Consider the following 18,344-nt stretch of genomic DNA (forward strand, 5'->3'; position numbering starts at 1 on the left):
AAACCTACCCTATGGTCCTCATCTCAATCGGAACTGACCCATCCTCAGGATCATGACTGGTCTGTTGGCACTATGATCCCTAGTACAGCACCTATTTTTTTCTATGGCGCCATGTACTATGGTTCTGGTTGTCTTGGCGGCAGCAAGCCCTTTCGTGGCTCCTTCCCTGGGAGTGGGCTTGTCAGAGTGGGTTGTGATCCCGGTTCCAGGGTTGTCTTTCTCGGTTTCTCGGTTCTAGCTCTCATCCCTCTTCGGGCAGGCCTGCTTTCCAGCTGATAGAGAGGGCACTTGCCTCTGCAGGCTCGCAGCTGTTTCATTCGGTGCCGGAATGCCACATATACATGTCCTCTGAACCACAGCTGACGCAGTACACTACTCTGGGACATTGAGCATGGGAACCTTAAGATACCCTTCCACAGGGCACCCAGTCTTCGGAGTCCTCTTCATATTTGACTATTAATTAAACAATTGACCTGACGGTCTTCTTTCCCAATTTTTCTAATAAAGGAGAATATTGCCTGCATTTGCTTGATGTGCATAGACAATTACGTTTCTGCTTGGACAGGACTGAATCACTATGGAAACTGACCAATTATTCCTATCCTTCTCAGGACCAAAATTGGGAAAATCTGTTTCTAAAGTAACTTTAGCTAAATGGCTGAGAGATTATATTTCCTTTATCTACCAAAGGAACAAGGTTCTTCTACCAACTAAGGTCAAAGTGCATACAACCAGATCAGTGGCGACATCTGTTGCCTTTCATTCAAGAGCTTCCATGGATGACGTTTGTGCAGCAGCAACATGGGCTACCCCTCATACCTTTATCACTGATTACAAATTAGAATTTGTCTCCAGGGGGAGAGCAACCTTTGGTTCAATGGTGCTCAGGAATATCCTTCCTTAGAGCCTCCCAGGACATAAAGTAGCTAGGGACTCTGTCCCATCAGTAATGAATGAATGAAGATTAACAACATCAGATAAAGAAGTTGTGTTCTTGCCATAACATTTCATCTGTGTTGTTGATCTTCATTCATTCATTACATCCCACCCTCCTTCCCCCTCCGAAAGACTCCTGGAGGTTCGGATTTGGTCCAAGCTCCGTGATAAGGAATTTGCTCAGATAAAGCCTCCGCTTTCTTTCTTACAGGCAAATTCAATCTAAGGGGATAGAGAGATGGGCACTATGGGTAAGCTTAGCTTGAGAGGATTTTGGCTGGCGCGAGCTTGTTATAACGGCCGACTCAGTTCCGAGGATGGAACCAATACCCATCAGTAATGAATGAATGAAGATCAACAACCAAGATGGAATGTTATGGTAAGAACATAACTTCTTTCATAAGATGAGTTGCTAGTATGTTTAGTACTAGTAAAGTGCTAAAGTGAATCCCCAAATGATGTAGATACTCTACAAAAGGGCCTTACAGAAACAGATGCTTGGTGCCAGAGCCATGGGCTCAAGCTCAATGCCAAGAAATGTATAGTTATCCCCTTTGGGAAAAAACATGTACCCATGAATTATCACATAGGTGGCAGTACACTAAACACCGAAAGTGTGATAAGAGACTTAGGGACACATGTGGACAGTGGTCTCACCTTCAATAACCACATTGCCACAACAGTCAGGAAATCCTTCTATGTGGCACACCTCATCACTAGGGGCTTTTCATCCAGAAAAAAGGAGGTCATTGTCCCACTGTACTCATCCCTCATTAGACCCATTATAGAATACAACACCCCATTTGGTATGTACCTCTTAAGACATCTGCAACAACTGAAAAGGCCGCATAAATACCTCACTAAAAGAATCACAGGCCTAAAGCAGATGCCCTATGCTGTCCGCCTTAAAACACTCCAGCTATACTCTGTCGCATATTGTCTACTCCGAGGCGATCTCTGCTTAACATATAAGGCCATGTCAAACCCAGAGCTGTTGGACATGCTACACTTAAAGAAATCCCAATTCCCTCAGAGCCACATGCTCCAGGGATCTAAATCTTGTCATCACAATTAACAAAACATGCTGGAGGGATAGGTTCCTGACCCAGAGACTCCCCAGACTCTGGAATAGACCACCCATACATGTCAAGCAGAGCGCCTCTTTGGCCCTCTTCAAAAGGAACCTTGATTGGATGGGAGAAAGGAAATTCACCCCGGGGATCACGTCAGTCGCCCTGCTAGACAGGGGTCCAGGGAAGTAAATAGTTTGGGAAGAAATAGCCAGGGAATTGTTATGGCTAGGCTTGTATAGGCCCTAGGGCCGATAGCCTAGTACCAACCTATGAACCTAAGTAGTACTTTGTTTATCTTTCTAATCTTCCCAGCTCTCTACCTCCTATCTTGTTCTAAGGGACCTGCCTGGACATTAAGGACCCCTTTCATTTACCTTCAAGCCAACCCAACGTCTGGCCAAAGGATTCTGCTGCCCCTGTACTTTTTTCCAGTTTCAAAGGGATTAAGAAAGTATGTTTTCACCCTGATCCTAATTATTTAAGCTAATGTTTGTTATTTGTACCTTACCTAGTATTGAAATTAATTAAGCTACTGAGTCAGGAAGCCAGCAGCCAGACTCCTCTCTATCCCAGTAGCAACTGCTACTCCTCCCTCCCCCCCCCCCCCCAAAGCCATTATCTGAACCACCTCTATCAGCTATCTTTATTACAAATACCTTGTTGTATTCTGCTTTCTGCCCACTAGGTGGCACCCTAATGTAGCCCTCGGATATAACACTTCCTCCACTTTCCCCAGTGTCATCTCTGAATACTTTCGCAGATTCTGTCCCTTGACTAGTTGCTAATCTTCCTGCGGTATCTCACTGCTCTTATCCTTTCTCTCCCCTCCTTCTAGCTATACTTTTTATTTTTCCTTCTTTCTACTCTACTATCCTTTTCTACCTCATACCTGCTTTACCACACTCTACTTACCTGTAACCTTTTACACTGCCTCAGGCATCAGCTGCTCTCAGATTGTCACTGTAGAATCTTCCTTACCTGCTCTCTCTCCAGTAGCTAAAATAATGGAAAAATGCATCCACCGACAACTACTTGACCACCCTCTCCATAATAATTTACTTGCTAACTGCCAGCACGGCTTTAGGCCATTCCATAGTACAACTACCGCCCTGCTATCTTTTACTGATTGTATAAACAAAAATCGTAACAATAACTCTCTTTCCTCTGCATTATTTATTGACCTTTCAAAAGCCTTTGACATGGTTAACCATCACCTACTTATTGATGTAGTAAAAGCCTTATCACTTGACCCACAGGCATTACTTTGGTTTAAATCATATTTAGAAAACAGACAGCAAGCTGTGCTCTGGGATAATGATTTTTCTACACCCCTCCCTGTTAACATTGGAGTACCTCAAGGCTCTATTTTAGGCCCTCTTCTTTTTTCACTTTTTATTAATGATCTAAATACCAAAATTCCTCAAGCCACCTGCATACAATATGCAGATGATACAACTTTAATATGTTCAGCCAAGTCCATAACCTGTCTCCAGACCATCACTCAAACAGTATTTAATATTGTTGAAAATTGGTTCATGCAACATTGCCTCCTCCTAAACCCCAAAAAAACAAAATTATTGCTTTTTGCACCTACCCAAAAGTCACCACAAATTCACTTCACAGTAAACTCTAACAATGGAACTAGCATATCCCTTGACACTTCAACCCAACTCCTGGGTATTACAATAGACCACAACCTTAGCTACGATGATCATGTTAATACTACCATAAAATCTGTCAACAAAAAACTAGGCTCCCTTTATAGAATCAAACCCTTCCTTACACCATTAGCCAGAACCACTATTGTCCAGATCCACCTTATTTCTACCCTGTTGTATGCCTCTGCCATATATATCAATCTATCTAAAAACAACCTTAACAAACTTGCAACCAGCTATAATAACATAGCCAGTTTTGCCACTAGTGCTCCCTTTAGAACTCTGTCACAACCTCAAACAACTGGGATGGTTAGAACTGTAGAACCAACTACTTTGTCAACAACTTGCTGTCACCCAAAAGATCCTTTACCACCCTAATAATACCCCAATCCTCACTAATCTAATTACTCCATACAAAAATCTTGCAGCACTACGCTCAGCTAATAAGCTTCTAGTTTCCACTATTAAATCTAACAACAAGTCTGGGGACTCATTTTTCACTAATAAAGTGGGTAAAACCTGGAACCAGCTTCCAAGTGAACTCTCAACTCTCTTCTACACATCTTTTTAAAAAATATCTTAAAGAATATCTTAAAATACATTGGCTTTGTCCCTGCTCTAACCCTGACTAATGTCTCACTTCCTCTTATTCACCCTTTACTTCTCTACTCTACTATTCTATGATGCCTATCTGTATTAACTAGTATGCTAACCTCAAACTAGTATTTAACGAGATTTCCTCCGTAATACTCTATAAGAGTTTTCTCTTTACAAGTGAAAAAAAAAATACTCTATAAGAGTTTTCTCTTACTCCAAAAGTGAACTTTATATGTTTTTTTTTTTGTAAATGTTGTATGTTCTCTATATTACATCTTAGCTTAAGCCTACTAAATAGACTCTATACAAGCTTTTCATATGTACAATCTAAACTCTAAACAATGTACTTCAACTCATGATACTCTTGCATATATTTGTATGTTATGCCTCTGCCTGCTTGGAGCTTTTCTCCCAGAGCCTTTACTGAAAATGGACATATATCCAGTTAGACTACCCCGGTCAACAAATGTAAAATAAAATAAATAAATAAAATAGTATGTGTGCCCAGGTAGAGGAATCCCATCACTCTTGGCTGGCAGTCATTTCCAAACGTACTAAGTAAGCCTCATTGTTTTTGTCAGAACTAAGAGGCTTTGACAGTTCCAGCATTAGCCTGAAGTAGCTGCTGTATAATGTTCATATTTTCTTCCTAGTCCAATGCCTTCTTGAGTACTAACATTTGCTGTGGGGAATAAACGGTGTCTTTTGTAATGGCAGCAACAGGTAGAGTTGGTTATTGAAAAATGCAGCTTCGGCTGTATATTGCATCCACCAGATGTAGCAAATGAGGCAGCAGACTCTTCAGGGTTTTTATGAAACAGTTTTTATTATAGAAGGAACTCAAACAGGAGAACTTGTGTTTATTGAGAATTATAGTTACTGGTGACAGTGCAACAGTTGTTAACTTAAATAAGTGTCTGTGACAGTTCATTATGGATAGCTTTCTTTAGCAACTTTAACATAAAAAAACTTTCTGGTTTTCTCTAGCCTTGCAGGAGTAGGAACTATGTTTGAAGTCTAAGAACAAAACAAAACATTTAGTCATTATTCTGTTCTCACAGGTCTTGCCTTTAGCGAGCATCTAACATTGCATGCACAAACTAAAACAGACAACAGTTCTTTCTTTTTGGCTCTCACTTAAAACAGGTAACAGTTCTCTATACTTTTACAGTCCTTACACTAACAAGCAACTGCAGTAAAGTGAAACAAGTACTGGTTCTGTCTTTCTTTTCAGGTCTTACTCTAGTCTAGAGAGTATCTGCAGTAGCACATGTAATTCTTCCCATTGTATTCCTCCGTTCTTGCACTAGAGGGTGTGTTGTGGTTGTGCTCACAATATAAAACAAGCCACAGTTCTTCTGTCTGGGCTTTTGTTTTGTCAGACAATAAAAACTTTTGAAGCAATGAAAATAAAACAAAGTCTGCCTGCTTTGTGCCTCAAAATTGAAAATCTTGAGAGATACTAATTATAACAAACTTGAGGCAGTTTTTTAGACATGAACCACTGCATGATGAAACTAATTTCTTACTTTTGACGTATGTAAAACAAAAAGGTATGTGCGGCAGCCAACAACTAGTGCAATTAAAACTATCTGGTAAAAACAATTCCTCAGGTAATACTTCAGCACACAGCCTGAACACTCCTCTCTGGTTCACTACTCCAAAGGGAAATTTGAGTTCTGACCTGCAAAATTGTTCCTGATGATTACTGCCACTCATGATGCAGGCTGCCCAATAACTAGTGCAATTCTCTCTTTGTAATCTCCTCCAAACTTCCCCAGAGGTTGACTTCTCAAGTCCTATTGACACCCAGCTTTTTTACTTCTGGTATTTTGTCTCTGGCTTTGTTTCATATAGCTCTACTACTAATTATATTAGCTAGCTGGTAATTTTCTAAAAATTCCAGAGAACTAAAAGACTGTGCTATATCTTAACATCCATTATTGTGTACCTAACTCCTAAAAATACTATCTGGGTAGTATGTGCCTAGCAGACCTCACTTTGCCTATCAGTACTACCCACTAGGATGTTGTGGTGGCACCATCAAGCTATGTGACAATTGCTATGAGACCACTAGGAAAACTCCAATGATGAATATCCATGCATACTACTACTAATAAACTATGCTGTCAGATTTCCAGGTGCAGCACCATTAAACAAAGCTGATGCTAAGGCTCTAGCAAAAGAAGTGGTACTGTTATTCTCCAGAGTGGGTATCCATAAAGAGGTATTTACCAACCAAGGTACTCTCATTATGTCAAGGGTCCTGCATCACTTTTATTAGTGTGTTAAAATCAAACAGTTAGACATCATTCTACCATTTGCAGACTGAGGGATTAGTAGAGACATTTAGTAAAACACTGAAATCCAAGCTAAGGAAAATTATTGATGATAATGGTACAAAATAGAACCAGTTGTTACTCTACTTACTGTTTGCAATTAGGTGCCACAAGTTTCATCTGGGTTTACCACATCTGAACAGTTTTACAGCAGACTTTCAAGAGGGTTGCTTAACATTACTAAGGTAACTTGGGAAGAAGAAGAAGAACTGCCTTCCCTCCAAATACATTCAGCTAGACTCAGATGCCATTGCCTAACCACCAGCAATAATCTTTAACAGATCTAGCTCAGTAAAATATGTTTCTAAAGTATGGAAACAATCATACACCATACCTGTCCACAAAACTGCAACAATGTCTAACTTCGTAAGCTACAGTCCCATTGCAGTCCTGTGCCCATTAGTTAAAATATTAGGGAAAGGTATACAGCAACAATAGCTCCTGCATCATTTGACTACAAAAAAAAGTTGCTAACCTCCACCCGTCATGGATTTCACACTAGACACAGTACAGAAATGGCTTTGCTAACATTTCTAAACATTATAGCCAGTACAAAAACCAGTGATTCCTCAGAACATCTACACCCCTAGACTTATCAAAAACAATTGATAAACTGTATTATACCCGCCTAATTAAAAGGCTAGCTGTAGTGGTCCTCAATCATGATACTATAACAGGGTTTCAAAGTTACCTCACAGACAGATCACAAGCTGTTAGGTGGGTGCAAACATATTCCAAATGTCAGTCCACTAACATAGGAGTCTCTCAAGAATCAGTCGTTGGACCTGCTATAGCCAGTATATTTGTCAGTGATATGGACTCAAGAAACCTAATACCAATGTAGCACAATACATAAATGACTCAGCCCTAATATGTTGTGGTATCTCCTTCAAACAACTTTAACACACAGCTTACTAAACCCCACACAGTGTGATTTCTTCCATACTCTAGCACTATAACAGCTTTCCTACCACTATCAGCAGCAACAGAAATGCAGGGAATGCAGTGGCAGCACTTTTCCTTAATTTGTCAAAAGCTTTTGATACCACATCTCATCAAAAACTACTCTACAAACTCCTTCCTATGATTTCAACACTCATCTGTCACTTGGTTCAACAACTACCTCAGCAATAGACTTCAAGATCTGAAACGAGAAGATAACATCTCTCTATTTCTTCTCGATGCACATAGGGATGCCTCAAGGATATATCATTGATCCCTTGCTATTTAATGTTTTCATAAATGACCTACAAACTGCAACTAAACATGCTGTCATTTTTCAGTAAGCTGATAATTCCACACTCATCTACACTATAAAAAAAACTTACAACAACTTTAAAACCAAGCACAGGAACCCTTTAAATCCACTGAAACATGGCTTTGCAACTCTCAATTATTATTAAACCTTAAAAAGACCAAACTTGTTCTGTTCACACCCACATAATTCTCTAATGACAAACCTCTCTTCACCATTATTTCTGTCCAAACCAAAATTGAACCTATAACTCACACCAAACTCCTAGGTGTCATTATAGATGATGCCATGACATTTGACCACCATGATTGTGGGTGGGTATAAAATGATTGGGGGTTGGTATAATGGTTAAGGTGTTTGACTCACAGGCACAAGGTACAGTGTCTGATTCTCACATTTGGGAAGGAAATTGGCTAGGTTTAGAATGGCCTTTTAAGAAAGCTAGCCTAGTAATTAGCTATGAACATAAAGCAAAATATAAGCAAAATGCACAAAAAACTTGGCACCCTGTATTTTATTAAAATTTACCTGACTGACCAGGCTAGGCAAATTATTGCCTCTACTCTGCTGTTACCCACTCTCCTCATATGCTGCTCTTATATTTGACAACCTCTAAGCTATCCAAATAGGCATGCTAGAAGAATGCTACAACAAAATGTCTAAATTTGCAGCTGATATGCCTTATAGGTCACATCACTGCATGGTGCTAAAACAAATACATTGTTAGAATTGCCTTACTATCGAATAGTCACCCAACTAAAAACTGTTCATAGTCTAATTTTCCAATCTGAAAAATGCCAAGCACTAAAAATATTATCCAGCCTTACTCCCTTTCTAGGACCCTTCACTCTACTGACAAATGATTACTTCACCCAATTAAGTTAAATAATACTGCAAGTGATGCATTGTATTCCTCTAATGTAACTAAACTTTCAAATTACATTCCCCTCTTACTCAGGCAGACTATCAACCTGACGTTTGATGCATCTCAAGATTGAAAGCTCATGTCATGGTGCGGTGGTTTCTTGAGGCAGACAGAGCACTTAAAGGACTGTGAAGCCCTAAATGCAACATTCCTTTCCTTAGAGTGCATTTACCTCCCTACATGATTCCCTTACTTTCAAAGGTTAAAAAAGCATGAACAGTTTTTATCCCTCTTTGGTGTTTCTGTCATATTCAGCTTCTTCAGTGGACACCATGTTAAGGCTGAATGAACTCTCATGATAACTTCTTTAGGAATTTAATTGCTAGCTCAGAACATCACTTTGGTTATCTCATCTGAAAGTATTTGCCAAGAATACCATACATCAAGGTATATGAAGCTCTTTTTTATTGTTTCTCACCTACTAAAGTCATAAAGTTATTAATGCTCAAAATTCTCAACTCTCTGATTTTGTACAGTAGTGTAGTTACATCTTTGCATTTATATGTGCTGTAAACCCATTAAGCCTTTTGTAGTCTGAAGGTGAGTAAACCTGTTAGCCACTGACAGCAGCTTCTCTAATAAGCTGTGTTTTGCAAACTAGGGTATATTTCACTCTTGCTGACTCAGTGAAGGAAGAAATTATCTGAACTCACAAGATATCACTTTTTAAAAAGTTTGTTATTCAGTTATTTCTTTATCCTTTTCACAGGTGATGTAACACGTGTAGGAAACAATGTATGAGTCACTTCAAAAAAGGTCACTGACATTTTTTACTGAGGATTCTCAAGCTTGACAGTATTTCTTACCACTCCCATTGTTAAGTGAATTAGACTGTTATCTAATGAGAGAGACTAGGGCATTGTAATCTCGTCATCTGTGCCCTCACAATGCATTATTGGCAGGAAGTAGCTTTCCAAGAAAACATGATCATGTCAGCATGCCTGCCCTCATGAGGACATTTGGAGTTAGAATGAATTTAAAATTAGTAATAAGAAGTTATTATGCTGCTAGCGGATTTAGAGTCTGTAGAAGTTCATGGCAAGATAAAAAAGTGTATATTTGTTATGTTTCTGCCCACAGTGGTCCTTTAACAAAATAAAAAGGATCCTGTGCTCTGAACATGTGCTAATGACTCCTGATTTTATTAGAGTTTACCTAATATACCAACTCGTTAGAAGAAGGTTTGGATTCTGTGCTATCTCAAGACATTCAAGGTGAGGAGCATCTTATGTGGTTGATTAGGGGGAAGTTAAGCAATGCAGAAAGGAGATAATTCAGCCGTTGAAAGAGAGTGCCTAGCTACAAAGAGAGACTTTAGCCAATAAAAATGATTAAGGGGTGACAAGGACCTACAGCCCATCATTATGAGTTCAAATCCCTGTTTTTGTGCTTCAAGGGGGTAGTTGTAGCATGCCAGTTTTAGTACATGGATAATGCTGTTTATGTGCGCTGCAGTATGGAATGTGGGAATATTCTCAAAACAGAGAGGCAAACACTGTATTAGGCTAACAGGACACTTACTGCCAGTTATGCTGATGTAGAAGGAATTAGCCTGGAGGGCTATAGTAAAGAAGTTAGTTCTTCACCTGGAAGTTCTGAGTGGGTGAACTGGAGCTTTCCTGTCACATTGAAGTGTGACAATTAGTTTGTAGAATTATGCTTGAGGAAACATCTGTAATAATGAGCTGTGACTGGGGCCCAGTCAAACAGCCTGGGACCTTAAAATATCCTGTATTTGGAAAGGTTGTAAGAAACTGTGATATTGTTTGATAGATAAATAACCAAACATATTGCTTTGTTTTTGGCTTGATCTAAGTGAACTATTTCTGTTTTCCTCTGACTATACAAAAAATAAACCTGTATTTTATAGGTTCATAGGTTCATCTGTGTTTACTAGTTTAAAGACCACAAGGGCCTTTTTAAGCCTAGCAATGCATCCCAAATCTCTTTCTGGTACCCTTGATAAGTGTAAGTAGGGCTTGGGAGATGGCACATTTACAAGCAGGGGCCTGGGAGATGAACCATTTACAGGCTGCCTGTGTCCATTATAGACATATGTGCCAAACCAGGGATGAATTTCCTGTTCCCCATCCAATTGTCCAAGTTACAGTTGAATTGGGTTAGGGAGGAACTGCACTTCATGTAGATGGGGAGCCTGTTCGAGAGACAGGGTAGTCTCTGGGATATATATCTGTCTATCTAGCAGGTCCTATTTATACCACAGGCAAGGTTAAAGTTCTTAGAATGGGTAATTCTGGTGCTGTTTGTTTTGCGGATATGCAGAAGGTTCATCAGAGTGGGGTCTGGCAATGCCTTGCATGCCAGGCATAGATATCCCTCAACAGCCTGTAAGAGACAGAATACAGCGATAAAGCCTTGTTGTGGTCTGCATAGGACATGTTTTTTACTCCCTGTATTCTTTTAGTGAGGAACCTCTGTGGACGTTCCAGTTGTTGGATATGCCTGGTTAGGTACATACCAAAGAAAGCATTGTACTCAATGATAGGTCTGATGAATGCTGAATACAGTGTAACAATGACTTCCTTGAGCCTAGATGCTATACCTTTGTATATAGGTTACACAACATAGAATGATTTACTCACTATTGTAGACACAGGATGGTCAAAGGCTAGATTACTCTCTATGTGTGTCCCCAAGTCCCTGACTACTGGGTCAACTCTTAGGGGTGTGTTGTCAGTATGACAGTTACCAGGGGTGGATGACTTCCCGAAGGATACTGTTATGCATTTCTTGGCATTTAGTTTTAGTCCATGGCTCTAATCCCATTTGTTTGTCTATGTTTGCCTTTCCTAGAGAACATTTGTATTAGTGTGGGATTCAATGACATCTTCAAATTTAGTCAGCCAGTGGCCATTGACATTGGCCTTGACATCAGAGAAGTAAATGCCAAAAAGGAGGAGTCTAAGGACCAATCCCTGAGGGACTCCTCTTGTGACTGGTCTCTTTGTAGTGGTGGCCTCCCCAAGACTAACTTCTTGGGTCTGGTCTGTAAGCCAGTTGGCTATCCAGTGGGTGACATGAGGGTTTGTACCTAACCTCTTGAGTTTGTCAACAATGCTTGAGTAAGATATTGTGTGAAATGCCTTGGCCAGGTCAAGGTAGGCAGTGTGAAACATTTTGTCCTCATCCATTGCTTTGGTTACCATCTCAAAGTCCAGTGAAAGTCATGCCTTCATTGTTTCCTTGGACTTTGCACAGGTAGACCTTTATTCATTCTCTTTTGTGCATTTAGCACCATCATACCATAACTAAGTCACACATGGCCCAAAAAATTTATAAATGTAACAGTCACATAAATAATGCGGCCGATCTTATATTTGGTTTTTATCACTTCTTCCATTCCGTATGTATTGTGTGGTCATCATTTTCATGATTTTAGTTATTCATTTAGTTAGTTGGGTAGGTTGCCCAGTCCTTGAAGTCTCTTAAGCCATAATCCAAGCATTAAGCACAAGTTGAAAGAGTATGATTGTAATTTTTCAAGTAAAACACTGAGCATGTCAAGGTAAACATTATAGTAATGCATAGCAAGTATTAGGGAACAACTAACATAGATGAAGTACGTATAAAAAAGTTAAACATTCAGGGCAACACATAAAGCATATGATAAACAGTGTGATAATGTATAACTAGTGTTAGGGACCTCTGCATGTAAACAAGATAGGGTAACCAATGTACAACACAAACAAAATATGCATCATGGCTTTATATGATTCATTAGCCATCCAGAGACCTAGCCAGCCTTGCTGTTGTTTGAGCCGTCCTTATTTTAAGGAGGACTTCATCATAACATTTATAAAGGTAAGTTTTGAAGAATGTGGAAATGACTGATGGTTGTAGAAATGTGAGATGTAACTTTCTCTGAAGTGACCTGAGAACAGGATTCACACTTAGTTCATGAAGTCAGATGTGGTGATTCCTAACTGTGAATAATCAGCAAATTGTGTTATCCTTTTGTGGTCATAAGGGAGTCAGAGCTTGTCCTGTCATGTAACAAGCATAAGGTGTAAAACCAAAAAGTGGACAGCAGACCATGGCAGGATGCGTGCGCGCACACACACACACACACACACACACACACACACACACACACACACACACACACACACACTAAATATGAGTATTTATTTTGAAGTTCATAATATAACTGGAGTAGCAAGCCACATAATATCACTTTTGTGACTTACACTAATACAGCCTGTCATAACTGGTACATTCAGAAAAACTTTATTCTGCACACCTCAGCTAAGAGCTTGATGTATGACTTTAGTTTCTCATTACTGTCTTTCCTTTTTCCACCAGCTTTGCTCCATTGAGGTTACATGTGAATCAGCCAGTGTGATGGCATCTACATTAGCAAATGGGGGCATCTGCCCAATTTCTGGAGAGCGGGTTCTTAGTGCTGAGGCAGTCAGGAATACACTTAGCCTAATGCACTCCTGTGGGATGAATGACTTCTCTGGCGAGTTTGCATTTCAGGTAACATTTGAATTTATTAAGTTTGTTACTTCACTTTTTCTTATTGACCTGGTTAGTCCCACTAGATATGGTCTGTTTTGGGGGAAACTTGAGGTAGTACTCACAGTCTGATGAAGGGTTGTTTTTCCCCTAGTATTTTGATGCTAAAGGGTATTTAGCAGCCTGTTATAAGACTGCATGAAGAGTATTGGCAACATTTCCCATCCTTTTTCCTCCATCAAAGATATATACATGATTGGTTGTTATCATTTCTGCTTTCTGCGTTATATATACTTTCAGCCTGTAGTACCAGCTATACAGCATCACCCACAAATTGCTGGTATAATAGAATATAAATTATTGTATGTTTGAATTGGTAAATGAGATTTTGTTAAGGAGCACACTGGACTGAAACTATCTGTCTGATTGTCTATCTGTTTATTATTTATGATCCAGCTAGACTGTTTTTAGGATGAGATTAATTTTATTGTGGAAGCCCTGCCGCTCCATCTCCCTGCTTTAATATTGTTAACACCTAGGTTGCTGCAGAAGAGAATGTGGGTAACTTCTGGAAGGGGAAGGTGGGGGGGGGTCAGTCATTTCAGTCTCAGTGAAATAAATTGTCTGACACTGTATGTTAGCACTTCAGCTTATACCAGCACAATCTTCAGATCTGCAGTGTATTGAGATCTGCTGTTAACTTACCTTTTCAGACATTATCTTTCCTGTTATTCTGTTGTTCTAGTAACAGCATTTTAAGAACCAGCTAGTAACGATTTACAGTATGGATTAGAGGTTAGAACATCAAGATATAAACTGAGCTACATTGAATAGTGAGAGATCTGCTTCTGCCAGCCCATGTTTCAACTTTGTGAGACAAGTGTCAACTTGTTTGACCTCTTCTTTATTCCCGGATCACTTCATAAATAATGACATTAGCTGTACTAAAAGATGTTCCTTGTAATGATCACTGCCTCAGTGTCATGCATAATGAGTGGGAATTGTGCTGCAGGCATTTATCTGACCATTTCTCATGACGTCCAGAATTTTGTACATCGCCTGCCCTAGGCTCGACCAAGCCACGTATGTCACAGAACATACGGTTTAAAGGAGAGATTAGTCCTTACCATTTTCGGTTATCTTTTGCTGCACCAGTCAGGTGATTCATCCAGGTAACTTCCAAAGCAAATCAAACTTTTCCGTTTTATTTGTGACAAATTGTTGAATTACAGTTAACTGCTATAGTGATATTTATGATTGTGTTTAGTAGATCTTTCTGGGTCTGATGACATACCTGTAAAAGATCACAGAACACTGTGCTTGTGGCTTATAGGTAACCACCAACGGATTTTCTCCTTCAGTGTTTATTCTGTTTTTGTGAGAACTACAAAGTGTGTGGCTGTGAGCATTGCATTTTTTAATAAGAAAACCACACTTTGTAAAGCTTGCAGCATAAAAGATCTTCCTAGTACTTAAAAAAGTTTCTACCATAGGACAAAAAAATGCCTGTCCCTTCTTCTGAGGGAGAATCTTCTACAAGAAATATGAGGAAATATTTTAAGCAGAAGCATAAATTGAATAAGCCTAAAAAAAGTTAGTTAAACATTTTGTTGGCGTGCAGCATGTTGCCTTGGGTCTATATTACAACGTCAAACTCACAGGAGTCCGAACATTGTACTATCGAACCCAAATGTTCAAAATATGAAAATAGCAAAGCCACGGCACACTGATTTTTTTTTCCCAGGGGAAAAAAATCGGTGGGCTGTTTTTGGGGCTTTGTTATTTCCTTCACTGTGGTGCGAACTCAGAGTTGGTATATTTTAGTAGGGGGGTGTGTGGTGTGAAGCCCCCCACATTAGTTTAAGTTTAAAGTGTAAGGGTTTTTTTTTTAGTTTTGTACCGGAACAACGATTTCTTTCCTTGGGGAAAAAATTGCTGTTATGTGTTTTCGTAACTCTTGGGTTTCGAACTTCATGGTTCGATATTACATCGTTCAAACTCCTGTGAGTTCGACGATGTAATATAGATCCTGTTGCCTTAGAGACCCCAACAGTCCTGTGATAGCCTGAGGGTGTCAACCCTCATGAGGCACATAACACTATCAGTCCTTGGCTGTAGCACCTACTAGCTTTGTATACCGAGCTATCACTGCCCATTTGGAGGTCAACAAGTTAACTGCATCTCAAGCTTCCCAGTCCAGTATTTGTTTGCTGAGTTACAGTCATTCGCTGGTTTCCCGAAGTCTACGTAGGGCAGGTAAAGGTATGTGCAACTAAAAATCATTCCCTTTCCTTGTCTGTCATCTGCTGATCTGGTACAAAAAGGTCCTTTTTAGTCAACAATAGAAGCTGGGCATCTGAAACTTTCTCAGGTTACTACCCTGTCTCCTTCCCATAATTCTCTGCAAAATACTTCCTTTCCAGATCTCTTTTACTGCACATTGAAGCTTTAACATAAGAGAAACAGTCCCAAGCTACTTTTGTAAAGTACATTATTTCTAGTCCTACTTGTATGCATCTGCTCATGGTTTGGTCAACTTTTCAGATTAGGCCATTCCATTTTTTATCATTTTTTTTCTGGAAACTTTCGCAGTTCTCTTCCTCCCTTCCCTTTCTTTCCATAGATGGCTACGCCTTTGGCATATTTCTTGTCTCATCTTACCAGTTATAAAAAAATGTTGCTTTGCCATTGTATTACTTCTGTCTGGAGATTTTTCTCAACTGGTGCTACTGTTCTTTGCTTTTTTATTAGTTTGAACAGTTTGCTGCTATGGAAAGTAAAGCCTATAACATATATAAACATGGACTTAAGTTTTGTCCCAAGATAAGCTTTCCCTTTGTGTGTCTATAGTTTAGGAGAAGAGCATTTTCTTCTTTTACTTGTATCTGTAAATTATTTACTCCCACAGCCATTTGAGAGAAAAGTTAAGTTAAATTTATTTAGAATGGAAAAAGCCTTTTTGTCCACTCCTGTCAGAGCTTCAACGCTGAGTGTTGCTTTGCAATTGGGTGCCTTGAGTTCTGGGATCAAGCCTGTAGTAAGTAGAGACAATTCATCCAGACATATGGACAAGGACAGAAAGAAGAAATATAAAACTGTGAAGGTGATAAATTCATCTTGGGTTCCTCAACGTAAAAAAAAAAAAAATCAAAAATAAGAGTAAAGAAATAAGAACAACTAGAATAAGAGAAATGTTGACTCCCATTCAATATGCTGCTGGTATTTCTAAAATTCCTGCCACAGTATTATCAAATAAGTCTCCTGTAAAACCGGTTTAAACTGATATTGCTGTTTCTCTGTCTGATTAAAAGGTGCAAAGACATTTTAAGCTCAAAACCATCATCATCAAAGTCATTCAGATGTTATTGTAGATCTCTTGTTAAGACTGACTGTAAAAAAGATGATACAGGCTTTTATTAAGATCTAACAAAAGTAGTCTTTAACCCCTTCCCACCCCCTCCACTAATACTAGACTAGACAGAGGCACTTCTTTGCACACTGTTACAGCCAGAACATCCCAGTTTTCCTCACTTGTCCCTATTTTGTTGCCCATCCTTACTTTGGACACAATAGAAGAGTCTTTGTGGGTTCTATTCATTCAGCTTTATTATGTACAAGCACATCACGGTAGAAGTTTACTGACTTAAGTAACTTATATACAAACTAACTACTGCAACCATACATGCTCACTCTCTGGCTGCACTCTCAAAATGGCACTAGTAATAGCACTTACCTTGTATTTATATGTGCACACTCAGCCCTTGACATTCTTCTTAAATCTACAGCACATACACTCTGATCTACATCCTCCCTCTTTGAGAAATAGAGCATGCCACGTTATGAAGCTATTTGGCATGCAGATATTACAAGTAGTTATTTATCATGCAATTATACAAGACTATATGACTAGGTACATATATACAGTTATGTCCATGTTGCTGTGTATTTCACACTGGGCCTGGATATTCAACCATATCGTGTGATATAAAACTGAGATTTAGGTTTAACAACTGGAGCTGTCTCTATAGAATGTTCAACCTTAGAAATATTTGGAACATCCTCAGGAATGGAAGTAGAAGTTGAAACACACTCTGGCATGGGAACAACATCTGGTTCGCTCTGAGGTCTAGAGTCTGTATCACAGGAACAATGCTGTGATGATGATTGTGATACAGGAAGAAGATGCCTGCAATTTCTCCTGTACTCCACACCCCCAGATTCTACAAGGTAGGATCTCAGCTCAGCACGTATGCCTGTAACGTGACCAATCCGGTTGAAATCTTTCATTGTTTGTATCCTCACTGTCTCTCTTTCCCTCAATGGACGAAGAACTCTGCTCGATTTATCATAACTGGACTTCTGGATAGAATGCTTCTTGAATAATTGAATTTTGATGATTTTGTTGTTCTTAGCTTTAAGCCTCAATAAACTGGAACTAATAGGTAGCGTTGTTCTGGTTTGCCTGGATAGAAGTCTTTGAGAGGTGAGCCAAGTATATTGTCATAGGGTATGTTTCTGAGATTAAGTAAATTCAAAAAGACATCGGTATTGTCATGCTTTGACCTTTCAAGTAATTGCTTTGCACTCTGCACTGCACTTTCAGCTAGCCCATTTGACTTTGGATAGTCAAGACTGGTAGTAACATGTGCAAAGTCCCATTCTCTTGCAAATTTCTGAAACAACTGACTAGTAAATTGAATACCATTGTCAGAAATAACTTTGTATGGACTACCATGGACTGAGAAATGGGATTTCAACTTAGTAATAACAGTAGTGGATGTTAGGTTAGGTAGTAAGTCAGTCTCAAACCAATTTGAATGATTCTAGCGATACTAAGTAGTGTTGATTGTCCCACTCAAAGATATCAGTGGCTACTGTTGACCAAGGTAGTTCAGGAACATGACTTAGCTGAAGTGGTTTTCTTTGCAAATGCGGTTTAGTACTATTGCATACTGAACAAGAAGAAAGTGCTTTATCAATGTCTTTCAGTAACGAAGGCCAAAATACTAGTTGTTTTGCTCTTTTCTTAGTGGATGCGGAACCTGGATGACCACCATGCAAAATCTGGATATATTCTTGTTG

The 18,344-nt window shown here is 39.3% G+C and overlaps 1 protein-coding gene across 2 annotated transcripts in view; it reads left to right on the forward strand.

The window, feature by feature from the left end:
- LOC122811665 (glutaminase liver isoform, mitochondrial-like) overlaps window positions 1–18,344 on the forward strand; it is a 1,484,096-nt gene that overhangs the window by 822,525 nt on the left and 643,227 nt on the right. For both annotated transcript variants that reach the window (XM_044083661.1, XM_044083660.1), the window contains exon 12: window positions 13,107–13,283. In XM_044083661.1, coding sequence (XP_043939596.1) covers window positions 13,107–13,283 — 177 coding nt within the window. The remainder of the gene's footprint in view (window positions 1–13,106; window positions 13,284–18,344) is intronic.

This window comes from Protopterus annectens, chromosome 9.part0, assembly GCF_019279795.1.
Source record: "Protopterus annectens isolate FY-2018-M chromosome 9.part0, PAN1.0, whole genome shotgun sequence".
Lineage (NCBI taxonomy): Eukaryota > Metazoa > Chordata > Ceratodontiformes > Protopteridae > Protopterus > Protopterus annectens.